The sequence below is a fragment of the Anomaloglossus baeobatrachus genome, chromosome 8, assembly GCF_048569485.1.
Source record: "Anomaloglossus baeobatrachus isolate aAnoBae1 chromosome 8, aAnoBae1.hap1, whole genome shotgun sequence".
In the NCBI taxonomy this organism is placed as follows: domain Eukaryota; kingdom Metazoa; phylum Chordata; class Amphibia; order Anura; family Aromobatidae; genus Anomaloglossus; species Anomaloglossus baeobatrachus.
This window is the reverse complement of record NC_134360.1, coordinates 38,965,717-38,981,835: the sequence shown is the minus strand read 5'-3', so window position 1 is coordinate 38,981,835 and position 16,119 is coordinate 38,965,717. Positions and strand designations below refer to the sequence as shown.

General features: G+C 45.9%; 1 protein-coding gene across 2 annotated transcripts in view; it reads left to right on the top strand.

Annotated features, from left to right (window-relative positions):
* CELSR3 (cadherin EGF LAG seven-pass G-type receptor 3) overlaps positions 1 to 16,119 on the top strand; it is a 192,358-nt gene that overhangs the window by 83,943 nt on the left and 92,296 nt on the right. For both annotated transcript variants that reach the window (XM_075321490.1, XM_075321489.1), the window contains exon 3: positions 16,095 to 16,119. This exon is cut by the window's right edge and continues 198 nt beyond it. In XM_075321490.1, coding sequence (XP_075177605.1) covers positions 16,095 to 16,119 — 25 coding nt within the window. The remainder of the gene's footprint in view (positions 1 to 16,094) is intronic.

Sequence of the window (16,119 nt, the reverse complement as noted above, 5' to 3'; positions counted from 1 at the left end):
TAGATTGGAGGGGTGCAAGAGTGTTGGAAGGGAGGCCAGAGAGCAGGAGGTTGCAGTAGTCGAGGCGGGAGATGATGAGGGCATGCACTAATGTTTTTGCTGATTCTTGGTTAAGGAAAGCACGGATCCGGGAGATGTTTTTGAGTTGTAATCGGCATGAGGTGAAGAGGGCTTGGATGTGTGGCTTGAAGGATAGAGCATAGTCGAGGGTCACTCCAAGGCAACGAGCTTGTGAGACTGGGGAGAGTAAGCAACCATCGAGTTTGATGGAAAGGCTTGTTGGAGGAGATGAGTGAGGAGGAGGAAAGACAATGAATTCTGTTTTGTCCATGTTAAGTTTTAGGAATCGCGCAGAGAAGAAGGATGAAATAGCAGACAGACATTGTGGGATTCTGGTTAGTAGAGAGGTGATGTCAGGTCCAGAGAGGTAGATCTGTGTGTCATCGGCATAGAGATGATACTGGAAGCCATAGGACTCTATGAGCTGTCCCAGGCCGAAGGTGTAGATGGAGAAAAGCAGGGGTCCAAGAACTGAGCCTTGGGGAACACCGACAGATAGGGGGCGAGATGAGGAAGTGGTGTGAGAATGGGAGACGCTGAAAGTTCGGTCGGTGAGGTATGAGGAGATCCAAGATAGGGCCAGGTCTGTGATGCCCAGAGATGAGAGAATCTGTAGTAGGAGGGAATGGTCTACTGTGTCGAAGGCAGAGGACAGGTCCAGGAGGAGGAGGACAGAGTAGTGTCGCTTGGTTTTGGCGGTTAGAAGGTCGTTAGTGACTTTAGTTAGGGCAGTTTCAGTGGAATGATGCGGTCGGAAGCCAGATTGTAGCTGGTCAAAGAGAGAGCAGGAGGAGAGGAATGAGGACAGTTCAAGATGGACATGCTGTTCTAGTAGTTTTGAGGCATAGGGGAGAAGGGATATGGGGTGAAAGTTTGACACAGAGGATGGGTCAAGGGAGGGCTTTTTGAGGATGGGTGTAATAGAGGCATGTTTAAAGCATGAGGGGAATACACCAGTTGTTATACTATAACTACTCTAATACTGCCCTTATGTACAAGAATATAACTACTCTAATACTGCCCCTATGTACAAGAATATAACTACTATAATACTGCCCCTATGTACAAGAATATAACTACTCTAATACTGCCCCTATGTACAAGAATATAACTACTATAATACTGCCCCTATGTACAAGAAGATAACTACTATAATACTGCCCCTATATACAAAAATATAATTACTATGTCCCTTTATATAAGAATATAACTACTATAATACTGCCCCCTATGTACAAGAATATAACTACTATAATACTGCCCCTATGTACAAGAATATAACTATTATAATACTGCCCCTATGTACAAGAATATAACTACTATAATACTGCCCCTATGTACAAGAATATATCTACTATAATACTGCCTCCTATGTACAAGAATATAACTACTATAATACTGCCCCTATGTACAGGAATATAACTAAATATAATAAATCTGCCCCTCCTTTACTTGTGAGAACTTCCTCTGCTCAGGATGAAGATATTTTGTAGGTCTGGGAACCGTGTTAATGTCTTTCTTAATTCAGGAGAGAGGATCAATAAAGGGATTGTGCCTGGATAAGATCAAGCTCTGGCTACACAAGTCTTCATTAACTCTCACTTCTCAGGAGGAGGCTTCGTTCTCCCTTTTATTTCCTGTAAGAAGTCTGGGATATTTCATCTCCTGAATTTCATGCTGAGCATCTATCCAGCACCAAAAGGGTCAAAGACGTCCCCTGTCAGACTGAAGAAACGGTTTTGTCATCCACTTTCATTCTATTCTGGGCAGACCCCCCACTTGAGAATTTACATTTTTGTCAGACTTAATTGGTATTTAATATACTAATCTGTTAATTATTAGTCCCGGGGAACACGCTTATAGGGATAATTCTATCCGCTCACTCTTTGATGTGCTAAGACAACGCACAAACCATTGACTTTTTGTCTAGCCTCAGACACTACAAGCTATGCACATCTAAGACATAAGGATCTGAATGCTGGATTGTGTATCCAAGACATGTCTGGTATATATCACTGTCTGTATATACTACTGCAGGCAGCAATTCTAGGCTTCCAGCCAAACACAAGAATCCACCTGTATGTTCAGTTTCATCTTTATAGGGGGCAGTATTATAGCAGTTATATTCTTGTACATAGGGGCAGTATTATAGCAGTTATATTCTTGTATATAGGGGTAGTATTATAGCAGTTATATTCTTGTACATAGGGGCAGTATTAGAGCAGTTATATTCTTGTACATAGGGGCAGTATTATAGCAGTTATATTCTTGTATATAGGGGTAGTATTATAGCAGTTATATTCTTCTACATAGGGTCAGTATTATAGTAGTTATATTCTTTTAGATAGCAGCAGTATTATAGTAGTTATATTCTTGGACATAGGGGGCAGTATTATAGTAGATATATTCTTGTACATAGGAGGCAGTATTATAGTAGTTATATTCTTGTATATAGAGGGCAGTTTAATAGTAGTTATATTCTTGTACATGGGGGCAGTATTATAGTAGTTATATTCTTGTACATAGGGAGCAGTATTATAGTAGTTATATTCTTGTACATAGGGGCAGTGATATAGTAGTTATATTCTTTTACATAGGAGCAGTATTATAGTAGTTATATTCTTGTACATAGGAGCAGTATTATAGTAGTTATATTCTTTTACATAGGAGCAATATTATAGTAGTTATATTCTTGTACAGAGGGGTCAGTATTATAGCATTATTGTAATTATATTCTTGTTCATATGGGTAGTATATAGTACTGTAGTTATATTCTTGTGCATAGAGGCAGTTTTATAGTAGTGTTATTCTTTTATATAGAGGCCAGTGTTATAGTAGTTATATTTTTGTATATAGGGGCAGTATTATAGTAGATATATTCTTGTACATAGGGGGCAGTATTATAGTAGTTATAGTCTTGTATATAGGAGCAGTATTATAGTAGATATATTCTTGTACATAGGAGGCAGTATTATAGTAGTTATATTCTTGTACATGGGCAGTATTATAGTAGTTATATTCTTGTACATAGGGGGCAGTATTACAGTATTATTTTAGTTATACTCTTGTACATATGGACAGTATATAGTAGTTATATTCTTGTACATAGGGGTAGTATTATAGTAGTTATATTCTTGTACACATGGACAGTATATAGTAGTTATATTCTTGTGCATAGGGGGAGTATATAGTCGTTATATTATTGGACATAGGGGGCTTTATTATAGTAGTCACAGTATACGCTTGTACATAGGTGGCAGTGTTATAGTAGTTGTATTCTTGGCCATACAGTTAGGTCCACAAATATTTCGACAGTGACCGAATCTTTATGATTTCAGCTTTGCAGGCCACTGTTTTTATTTGAAAAATTAGGTTTGCAATAAATCGCAGGTTGTTTTGGGTCATTGTCCATCTGTTCTGTGACGCGTCGTACAATCATTGCTGAATCTGAGCAGAAAGTCTCGTCCAGTGACTTCAGAATTCATCCGGCTGCTTCTGTCTTCAGTCACATCGTCAATAACCACTAGTGCCCCAGGGCCATTGGAAGCCCTGAATGCCCGGCCATCACACCGCCTCTGCCATGTGTTACAGAGGAGGTGCTGTGCTCTGGATCAGGAGCCGTTACAAGCCTTCTCCAGACTTTCTTCCTCCCATCATTCTGGTGCAGGTTGATCTTAGTGTCCTCTGTCCTCTGCTGCTTTTCCAGAATTGTTTGACTTTCTTAGAAGTTTTTGGCAAAGTCTAATATGTCCTTTCTATTTTTCAGGCTGACTACTGGTTTGCACCTTGTGGTGACCCCTCTGTATTTGCACCTTGTGGTGACCCCTCTGTATTTGCACTTTGTGGTGACCCCTTTGTTTTTGCTCTCATGACATCTTCTCTTTATGGTAGACTTAAATGCAGAAACACCGACTCCCTGGAGAATTTTCTTCACTTGGGTAGATGTTGTGAAGAGGTTTTTCTTCACCGTGGAATGGATTCTGTGATCATCCACCACTGTTGTCTTCCATGGACATCCAGTCCTTTTTTAGTTCTCGACCTCACCAGTGCGCTTTTTTTTTTGCAGAGTGTACCAAACTGTTGATTGGGCCGCCCCTCACATTACTGCTGTGTCTCTGATGGATTTCTTATTTTTTTCAGCCCAATGATGATCTCTTTCTCTTCCATTGAGAGCTCCTTTAATTGCATATTGTTGATACACAGCAACATCTTCCAAGTGCAAATGCCGCACCTGGAATCAGCTCCAGACCTTTTACCTGCTTAATTAATGAGGGAATAGCTTGTGCTGCCCAGTAAATAGCTTTTGAGCTAATTGTCCAATTACCTTTTGTCCCTTGAAGAAGAGGCAGCTACATATTAAAGAGCTGTAATTCCTAAACCCTTACCCCAATTATGAGGCGAATACCCTCAAATTAAAGCTGAGAGTCTGCACTTTAGGCCCCGATTGATTATATAACTGGATCCTGACTATGTTTTGGTAAACAGCAAAAATACCAAAACTTGCCCAAATATTTCTGGACCCAACCAGTTGGCAGTATTATAGTAGTAATATTCTCATCCATAAGGAGATGTATAATTCCGTACAGTCGTATCTGTATAATACACGGGGGTACAGCTTGTTTTCGTCTTTCGGAGTATGTTAAACAAACATGGAGAAAAGGAAATTGCTGATTTGCATATCCTCTAAACAGACTAATTGTTCTCATTGTTCCAGCTGCCTTTTATAATATTTAACAAACGGAGCAGAAATTTATGAGTCTGGAAAATTTTCATCTTGTAAATAAATGAAGCCGCAGGAAAGCTCGTATGATCCGATGATAAGTGGATGCTCAGAAGCAGTAAGAAAGACACTGACTTTTTATATTGATTGTCGGTCGGTGGTGTATACTGGAGTGTTACGATGATACACGTCTGACTAATGGAACCATTATTATCATTTTATATAAATACCAAGATTGTCGTCACATTATATTATCATTGGGAGCAATGACTCTGCATTCATAGAATGTTAAAGGGAACCTGTCACCAGATTTTGGCTAAACTAAACTAAACTAAACTAAAACTAGCACCTTAAGCAGCGCCTGTGCTGCTTTCAATAAAGGTGCACGTTACTCCCTGATCCCTCTTGTAGACCCCACAAATACCTTATATGTATATAAATTGTCCGATCCGGTCTGATGGGCGTCCTAATTTGCACCTCCTGCCCCTCCTTTCGCGGTCCTCCTGTGCTGAATGACGTGGATGCCACCTCCAGCGCCATCCACTTAGGCGGGCAAATTCTTGCACCTGCACAAAGAAATTTCCGGCTCACTCTACCCTTATACGGACAGAGCTGAAAACATAGGTGCGCCTGCGCGAAACATCGAGTTCTCTCCAAAGGCGCGAGATTTTACCTAGGGACGCGCAAGACGTCACAAGCGTCTTGCACATCGATGGGCAAAATCTTGTGCCTGCGCAGAGAACTTGCCGATCCACGCAGGCGCACATATGTTTTCCGCTCTGCCCGCAATGGGGAAGAGCGAAGTGTGCCTGCGCGAGCTGGGAATGTGTCTGCACAGGGACGAGATTTTGCCTAGGGACGTGAATGACGTCACCCGTGTCTTGCACAACGCCGAGCGAAATCTCGTGCCTGGGCAGAGAACTAGTTGGTTCGCGCAGGCGCACCTATGTTTTCTGCTCCGCAAGCAATGGGGCAGAGCGAAGTGCGCCTGCACAAGCCAGGAATGTATCTGCGCAGGCGCAAGATTTTGGCCAAGGACGTGGATGACTTCACCTATGTCTTGCACATCGCCAGGCAAAATCTTGCACCTGCACAGAGAACTCGTCGGTTCGCGCCCCTATGTTTTCGGCAGAGAAAAGTGTGCGTGCGCGAGCCAGGAATTTGTCTGCGCAGGTGCGAGAATTTGCCCGCCTACGTGGATGGCACCAGAGACGTCATCTACGTCAGTCAGCTTAGGAGGAACAAGAGGTGCAGATTAGGACTCCCATCAGAGTGGACCGGACAATTTACATACATGGCGGGAAATTTTAGAAAGATATTTGTGGGGTCTACAGGTGGGGTCAGGGAGTAACGTGCACCTTCATAGAATGCAGCACAGGTGCTTCTTAAGGTGCTAGTTTTTAGTTTAGAAGGCCAAAATCTGGTGACAGGTTCCCTTTAAGAGTAGTCATGAGCAAAAAGATTCACCCCACCCCGGTCCAGCCGTGGATGCTGGACCAAGGTAGTGCGGACTTCCTCGGTTAGCACTCATGTTGGCATCCTTAGCGCCTCTAGGCCCCTGTGATGTCATGATGCCCAGTGATGAAGTGGGGAAACTATAGCACTAGGGTTCACAAAAATCCTTATAGGAATAGGGCCTTTACATTCTTTTTGAGAGGGGGACCTCTCAGGGTGGGTGGAAAGCCACATGACAACCCCTACGGGCACGGCAGTGGCTGACCCGGCATCTGTTACCTTAGGTAATTTCGAAATAGCTTAATCCGGTTCTTTTTTTGTTATTTTAGAGGAGAATTGCTTTGCGGTATAGATGGTGGCAGAACGCGGTGCGCTTAATACTATATTCTAAATTACATTGTGCAAGTTTTACGAGTTTGGAAAGCAAAAAGGGAACGATGTGGAAATGAATTCCAGTGAATGGCGCACATTTAGAGGAAGCATTATCTCCGTGGGTTAGTAAGAGGCCAATTGCTTATTTCCTGCTAAAATTTGTAATTGCCTTTGTCAGGCGCTGGTATGTTCGGAGGTTCTGGCTTTCTGCCCTAGAACCAGCCTTCATGGGGGGCTTTTTTTCTTACAAATGATGGTATTTCCTAATGTAATGAGCCTGATGGTAGAAATGTGAACGGAGAACCGAAAATAGTAGTAAAAGCAGCGATGTGACATAGTAGGTAAATGTGGGAATTGCTTTTGTAGTTAGTCCCTAAAGTTCCATAATCCAATTGTGTGATCAGAAGGACTGAGACGGAAAAGCCGAAATTAGGAAATCGGATTCCACCATATAGATTGCTCTTAATGCACAAGTTGGTGCCACACTGCCATATCCAGGGTGGTCAATCATGGCGAGGCCTGTGGATCCTGTCTGGTTATATGACTGTATGGTCTTGGCCACCGTGCTGCAGCTCAGTGTCATGGTGGTGGCAATCTTTTTATAGCCTAGGCCATAAGGATAGGGATGTAAGTTAAATTCTGAATGAAAGCCTAGTTATGCTTTGATTTCATGGGGAGTTTGTGCTTATACATAACTGGAGTCACAGCTGCAGTGTAAAGCATGGAGGAAGGATATAGCAACACCTTGCCATACACCTAAGATTATGATTGTCCAGACATTAAGTCCTTATATCGTTAATATGCATGATTCCAATAGATAGATACTGTACAAGTCAGATTATACTGGGAAGGTAAGCATATATTTAAAGGGTTTATTCAGAATTGGAGAGACGTGACTACTTTCTTTGAGAGATAATGTCAGCTCTACCCATGGGTTGTGCAGGTCACTTCCATTTTATGGAGTTGGAAAACTCAACATAACTTATGGTCAGGGGTTTCTGAAAGAAATAAGTCCATGTGTCTCTAATCATGAACAACCCCTTTAAGTGGATGGGCCAATAAAATATCTTGCAGTCCAAGGTGGAATTTTCTTCTTCACAGCTGTGATGTCATGAACCAGGCCTGCATTGGCCACAGTGGTTTCATTACTCTACTCAGCTCCGGCCTGGTGACATCAGGGGTTAACTCCTTCCTGCCTCTCTCCTGTTTCCGGGACATTATATCCTGGAGCTGCACCTCCGGTTCAGCGCCAGTGATAGTTTATGCTCTGCAGCGTATGTTACTGGCTCTGGTGAGTTACCTGATCTGTCCTGCCTCCCCGCTACATTGTTCTGAGTGACACCCGTACCCCTTCCGTTCGTCCATTTGCTCCAGTCCCTGACTACTGTGTACCCTTCCCTGTCTGTCTTATCCCGGTCCCGACCTTTTTGACTTCCTCCTTTGTTTGTACTTGGACTTCCCGGCATCTGATGTTCCTGACTCCAAGGATGGATATGGACAGGGACAAGATGGCGGAGAGGATATTAAACCTCACCCTAGAGATCCTCTTCTGGCTTACTGGAGAGGATTACGCAGTAGTGAAGAAGACCTCTAGTGAGTGCTATGAGGCCCCTGTGTCTAAGGGATGGGGAAGACCCCTGAGCCTTATCACGGGGCCTCCACCTCACCCCCCGATACATGAGGACATCAATGACCAGAAGATCCTAGAACTCTCCTACAAGATGATTGAGCTGCTGATTGGAAAGGTTCCTATAAGGTGTCAGGACGTCGCCGTCTATTTCTCCATGGAGGAGTGGGAGTATTTAGAAGGACACAAGGATCTGTACAAGGACGTCATGATGGAGTTCCCCAGATCCTCACATCACCAGTTCTATCCAGTAAGAGGACAACACCAGAGAGATGTCCCCGTCCTCTTCTCCCACAGGACTGTAAAGAAGAAGATCCCGATGTTCCTCAGGAGATCATCAGGGTGAAGATCTGACCCATGTTGTTCCTGACTCCAGCCTCCGTCTCTCCCTTCTGCTATATCCGTGACTTCTCGGCGTCTGACTATCCCTGTACCATTGTCGAGACCTCCTGCTGCAGACCCGGCTCACTTACTACTCTACTGCCCTCTGGTGGTTTGCCTGCTAACTGCACTCTGAAGCCACACTGCTTGCAGCTTCAGCGTCTCCCTTAAGTACGGTGTGACATGTGATTGGCAGTTTTCTGAGACTGATAGACCAGCTGCCGATCTGCGACTGGCAGAGTCTTGGAAGGAAAGGTGAAAGCACTTGCCCCCAGAGAAGACTCTGAAAAAACACCTAATTGCACTGCGAGCAGAGATTTCACATACTGCGCTCCAAAAGCAGAAAATGTAAATATCTCTGCAATTCAGCAACACAGCGCAAAACAGAAAGGAAAACAGCGGCAGGATCAGGCGAGCTCAGCAGTTTTTACGAAGAATTTAACTCCATTTATTTAATCAATTGACAGGTCATTCTTAAGTAAACAGTCAAAAGTCTAGGAGGATACATTCTATACACGGATACATTATAGCGAGGTACACAGATGAGACAATAAGTGCTTCTAGCTTGCAAGCAAGGATTGTCTAGACCAGGGGTGGGGAACCTTTTTGCTGCCGGGGGCCATTTGGAAATTTCTGCCAACCTTCGGGGGCCGCACAAAATTATCAATGTGAAAATGAACCAACTATATTTGGTCAGTTAATTAACTCACCCCTATTGTGGTGGCCGGAGCGGCTTCTCTTTGGTGCGGCTGTGATGTTCGGTGATACTTATGTTGCTTCTATCTTTTCCAGGTTTGTCTCGGTCTGGAGCGCAGGCAACTCTTTGTGATAATAAGATTGGTAGACTATATACATCACACAACAGACACAGGGACTGGAGTATATAAATCACAGGACACATACATCACTGAAGGGGCTGTTGGCATATACATCACATAGGAGACGCAGGGACTGCTGTATATACATCACATAGGAGACGCTGGGTCTGCTGTATATACATCACATAGGAGACGCTGGGACTGCTGTATATACATCACAAGAGACACCTACATCACAGAAGACACTGGGGGCACATACATCACACAAGGGGCTGGGGACATTTATATGCTCCCTCCTGTGATGTATATGCTTTCAGCCCCTCCTGTGAGGTATATGCCCCCAGCCCCTCCTGAGAGGTATATACCCCCAGCCCCTCCTGTGATATGTACAGCCCCAGCACCTCCAATGTGATGTATATACCAGAGTGTGTGATGTATATATCACAGGAGGGGTTGAGGCATACACATCACAGGAGACACTGAGGCATATCCATGACAGGAGGGGCTGGGAGCATATACATAACAGGAGATGCTGGGGAACACACATTACTAGGTCACAGGGAGGCATAAGCATTGCTGTGGGGCACACACATCACTAGGGCGGCACAGAGAGCACTAAGGGGGGCACAGAGACATCACTAAGGGGGGGGCACAGAGACATCACTAAGGGGGGGCACACAGACATCACTAAGGGGGGGCACACAGACATCATTAAGGGGGGGCACACAGACATCACTAAGGGGGGGCACACAGACATCACTAAGGGGGGGGCACACAGACATCACTAAGGGGGGGCACACAGACATCACTAAGGGGGGGGGCACACAGACATCACTAAGGGGGGGCACACAGACATCACTAAGGGGGGCACACAGACATCACTAAGGGGGGGGCACACAGACATCACTAAGGGGGGGGCACACAGACATCACTAAGGGGGGGGTACACAGACATCACTAAGGGGGGGGTACACAGACATCACTAAGGGGGGGTACACAGACATCACTAAGGGGGGGGTACACAGACATCACTAAGGGGGGGGAAGGGGCACACAGACATCACTAGGAGGAGACTGGGAGGCACAGACAGAACTTGCAGAGCACAGACTTCACTAGGGGGTACACTGCACTTGGGGTGGGAAGGAGCACTGGAGAGAACTCAACAGTGGGGGTGATCCACATCGCTGGGGAGTCTGCACACAGCACTGCAGGGGGCACGCTGCACCGGACAAGGGGCAGAGAGCGGGCAGCACACAGCACATGGAGCTGCACGCTGCTCCGGAGAAGGGGCAGAAAGCGGGCGGCACACAGCGCCGGGGAGCGGCAGCACACAGGACGTGGAGCTGCACGCTGCACCGGAGAAGGGGCAGAGAGCGGGCAGCACACAGCACGTGGAGCTGCACCGGAGAAGGGGCAGGGAGCGACAGCACTGATTGAGGCACGCTGCATGGGAGAAGGGGTGTAGAGCGGGCGGCACAATGCAGGAAACGATGAAGCTGCTGTGGGACTAAACCCGCCCACAAAGTCTGTGCTGAGCATGCTGGCACCTGCCAGGGAAAGAGCTCATTGGTTCGCGCTAGCAGCGCCTGTGAAGCCTTTAAAGGGCCGGCGCCCGATAAGATCACAGCAGTGGCCGGAGCACTGCCACCCCGGGAATCTGCCCGGGGGCCGCACAAAAGGTCTTGGTGGGCCGCATGCGGCCCGCGGGGCCGGAGGTTCCCCGCCCCTGGTCTAGACTAATGCAATTACATTATCCACCTCTGCATCTATAAGGTTTTTAGCTATGTCATGTAAACAGGAATGTTTCCTCCACTGCCTGCAAGCAAAGATCTTGAAAATGATTAGAAGTTGCAGGACTTTACATTATAGAGTTTGAGTTCTTGAACTTTATATACAACTAGCTGTACTACCCAACTTCACCCGTGGTTAATAACTGTTGTTAACAAAATAGAATGTATTAACATTCCGGGATATAATGTATAAATAGAATGTATTAACGCCCGGGATAGTAACTGTCTCTCTCTTTCTCTCCCTCTGTATATATGTATATATCTGTCTGACTGTCTCTTTCCCTGTCTGTCTCTGACTGTCTCTGTCTCTTCTCCGTCTGTCTCAATCTCTTTCCCTGTCTGTCTATCTATCACTTTCCCTGTCTGTCTCTTTCCCTGTCTCTCTCTTTCCCTGTCTCTCTCTTTCCTGTCAGTCTGTCTCTTTGTCTGTGTCTGTCTCTTTGTGTCTGTCTCTTACCCTGTCTATGTCTGTTTCTTACTCTTTCCCTGTCTGTGTCTGTCTCTTTGCCTGGCTGCATTGTGACACGCCAACATTCCATATAAGGGCGTGGCTGCGCATTCTTCTGAAGTTCTGGCTGCACTGTGGCTCCCAGCTCCATTCGCTGTAATGGAGGCAGATTTTTTGGTGAATAACTGTAAAGCGCGGGGTTAAAATTTCCCTCAAAACATAGCCTATGACGCTCTCGGGGTCCAGAAATATGAGTGTGCAAAATTTTGTGGCTGTAGCTGCAACGGTGCAGATGCCAATCCCGGACATACATACATACATACACACTTTCAGCTTTATATATTAGATATATCACAAAAGTGAGTACACCCTCACATTTGTGGTACTTTTTTTATTATATCTTTTCATGGGACAGCACTGTAGATCTGACCCTGTGATACAATGTACAGTGTCAGTGTGCAGCTTGTATAATAGTGGAAATTTGGTGTCCTCTAAATAACTTAGCACACAGCCATTAATGTCTAATGCCGGCGTCACACGGTACAATACATCGGGCGATATGTCGTCGGGGTCACGGAATTCGTGACGCACATCCGGCATCGTTAGAGATGTCGTACCGTGTGACAGCTCTGAACAACTGTGAACAAGCAAAAATAATCACCTGTATCGTTGCTCGTTGACACGACGTTCATTTTCAAAATGTCGGTCCTTCTTCTGTGCTCCGGTTGTTCGTTGTTCGTTGTTCCTGAGGCAACACACATCGCTCCGTGTGACACCCCGGGAACGACTAACACAGCTTACCTGCGTCCCGCCGGCAATGCGGAAGGAAGAAGGTGGGCGGGATGTTATGTCCCGCTCATCTCCGCCCCTCCGCTTCTATTGGCTGGCGGCTGTGTGACGTCGCTGTGACATCGAACGTCCCTCCCCCTTCAGGAAGAGGATGTTCCCCGCCCACAGCGAGGTCGTCCGGGAGGCAAGTGCGTGTGACGGGGGTTTAACGACTTTGTGCGCCACGGGCAATGAATTGCCTGTGACGCACAAATGACGGGGGCGGGTACGATCGCACGATAGATCGCACGATAGATTGTACCGTGTGACGCCGACATAAATCGAGGACAACAAAAGTGAGGACACCGCTAAGTGAAGATGGCCAAATTGGCCTCTATTAGCCATTTTCCCTCCCTGGTGTCATGTGACTCACTAGTGTTACAAGTCTCCGGTGTGAATGGGGAGCAGGGGTGTTACATTTGGTGTTATCTCTCACACACTCTCAATGTGATGCACAAGAAAAACCAGAAAACCTGCAGTTTGCTGAAGACAAGCAGACTAAGGACATGGATTACTGGAACAGACCTGTGGTCAGATGAGACCAAGATAAATTTATTAGGTTCAGATGGTGTCAGCCACCAGGTGAGAAGGACAAAGACAAGTGTGTCCTACCTAAAGTCAGGCATGGTGGTGGAGGGTCGTGGTTTGGGACTGCATGAGTGTTGCTGGCTGTGGGGGGCTACAGTTCATTGAGGGAACTATGAATGCCACCATGTACTGTGACATACTGAAGCAGAGCATGATCCCCCACCCCTTCAAATTCCAACACAACAACCTCAAATACCTCCAAGTCCACCACTGCCTTGCTAAAGAAACTTAGGGTAAGGGTGCTGGACTGGCCAAGCATCTCCAGACCTAAACCCTATGGAGCATCTGTGGGGCCTCCTCAAACAGAAGGTGGAGGAGCACAAGGTCCAGACCTAAACCCTACACAAGCTGCACACTGACACTGTACATTGTATCACAGGGTCAGACCTTAGTGTTGCCCCATCAAAAGATATAATAAAATGTTTCCAAAAAATGTGAGGGGTGTACTCACTTTTGTGACATACTGTACATAGAAGAAGTGAATCCCTTTATGGAGCACAAGCCAAAATTGGGGTAGGTATGAAGTAAAGTAGGATCTATCATCATCATCACCAACACCTGACCTCCTTGCTGATGGTTTCCACATAGTGCATCCGCTGTTTTAGTGAGAAGGTTACATTAGTAACAACTTTATGAAAGTAGTATCATATCAAAGGGAATTTTCTAGAGCTTTTAAGTTTCTTTGTTCTCCGCATCCTTAAAGTATGAGCAGGAAGGCAAGGTCTCCTTGAAGGCGAGGGGCTTCCTATCTATACCATCTGTCACTGGCATCAAAGACTCCGTATTCTTCCTTCTATGCTACCCTCAAAGGACACATTAACTCTCCTCTCACCGTGCAGACCGGGCAGAGCTCTGCTGCGCATGCACGGACGTTGTGTTTCCAGACACTTAGCGGTTAATGGCAGAGCTTCACAGGCTTGAGTCTTGCAGGAGCTGTAGATGCCACCGTATGCCCAAGAAATTGCCTCCTATGAGGCTGTGCGCACTGACAACGATGCCAGCGCGATCTGAAGCAGGGAGGAAATCTTATATTCGTGGCCTGTAGAGATTGTATCAATCATTTCCACCCGAGGCGTAAACAAGTGCCCGCTCTCTCTGCTGGGCACTGCCACACTTTATGCCATCTCTGAAACTTTTTAGAAATTAATTACTTATTTTTTATTTTTTTTTATGCAGAGGCAAAAGAAATAAATAAATGAGTCCTGCGTGGCCATATTGTGGTTATTACCTTTTATATAGGGGTGTGCCAATCAGTTGCCAACCAAGTGGCCCACATAGACTATGTGGCTCAAATGAGGGTCTATCTGACATTTTCAGGGAGCAGACAAGTCAGTAGTGCCCAGGAGCGCCGCTGATCATCATGAATAACTAAATACATTTATTTCAAGAAAGCTCATTGCTAAGTTTCTTATATAGATTGTATTTTAACTTTGTCCAGATCTCTGCCTGCTGTCAGTGAATGGAAACATTCAGTGTTGTAACTAGAGTTTGATGGGACCTGGTGTATAATTTGAACCTGGGTCTAACCGTTATGTTGGTCAGATGTATGTATATATATGTATACATTTAGTTTCTAAATCCTATAAATACATATGAGTTGCACTCCCCCAATTATGTAGTAATATCCTCCATCCTGTTCCTGGGCTCCTTCCCAGTAAATATGTCCCCCATCCTGGTATATATGCCCCCCATCCTGGCATATATGTTCCCCCATCCTGGTATATATTTCCCCCATCCTAGTATATATGTTCCCAATTGTAGCCCACATTCTGGTGTAAATATAACCCCATCCTGGTATATACAGTATGTCCCCACCCTGGTATATATGTCCCCATCCTGGCATATATATCACTATCCTGGTGTATATGTCACCATCCTAGTATATATGTCCCCCATACTGGGCCCCTCCTGGTATATATTGTCCCCCTCCTGGTATCTACTGTCCCCGTCCTGAGGCCCTCCTGGTGTATACTGCACCCCCTACTGGGCCCATCCTGGTATATACTGTCCCCCTCCTGGTACATACTTTCCCCTTCCTGGTATTTACTGTCACCGTCCTGGTATATACTTTCCCCTCCTAGTATCTACTGTCCCCCTTCTGGCGCCCTCCTGGTGTATACTGTCCCCCTACTGGGCACCTCCTGGTATATACTGTCTCCATCCTGGTATCTACTGTCCCTCTCGTGGTATATATGTCCCCATCCTGTAAATATGTCTCTGTTCTGTGTAATGCAAAAAACAACAACATTGTACTCACCATCCTGGGTCCCACGTTGCGCAGCCGTCCTTTGTAGCTAGCACACAGTGGCCAGCAGCTTTCATTAGTGTCGGTGCTATTGCAGTGCATGACGTCATTGAAAGGTGCCACCCTCAGTCACTGGGGTGTGCATGAAAGCTGCTGGCTTCTGTTTGGCCGGCAGTGTGTATCGCAGTGCAGCGACCCGATGGGTCCCTGCACCGCATTGCATTTCAGCTGGATGTGCAGCCTCGGACGCACATCCAGCTGAAGCAGAGGCTGGGGCCGGCGGGCTCCCTTCACCCCCGGACCCAGTCATGGTTGCGATTCATACAACCGCGTTCGTTACAAAAAAATAGTGTTGTGACACACTGTAACAACTGTGCACCCTCGCCTGCAGGGCATAAGCAGTGGAACTGGAAGAATGTTTCAATTTACTGGAAGCAAACAGAGATCTTGAAAGTGGTGTAAAATCAAAATGCAATGTATATGACAAACTGGCAACACTTACCATGACCAGTAAGGAGACACCTTAAAGAGACCACAATACAGGAGGACCCTGAAGTAGGACCTCCACTTGTCAGTACGAAGGGAAGCCCGGACCTGCGGTTCTTGATTGCAAGTGTATTATAAAGGTGCACTTGATGTTTTATCCACTAGATGGCAGGACATAAGGGCACGAACTGTCCCAATTAATAGCATATTTACCATGTAGAAGGATCCGTGAAGTGCAGAGTGCAGGGACCGTTATAAACTTTCTCTTTTCTTACAGGGGACAACTGTGACGTGGACAGCAA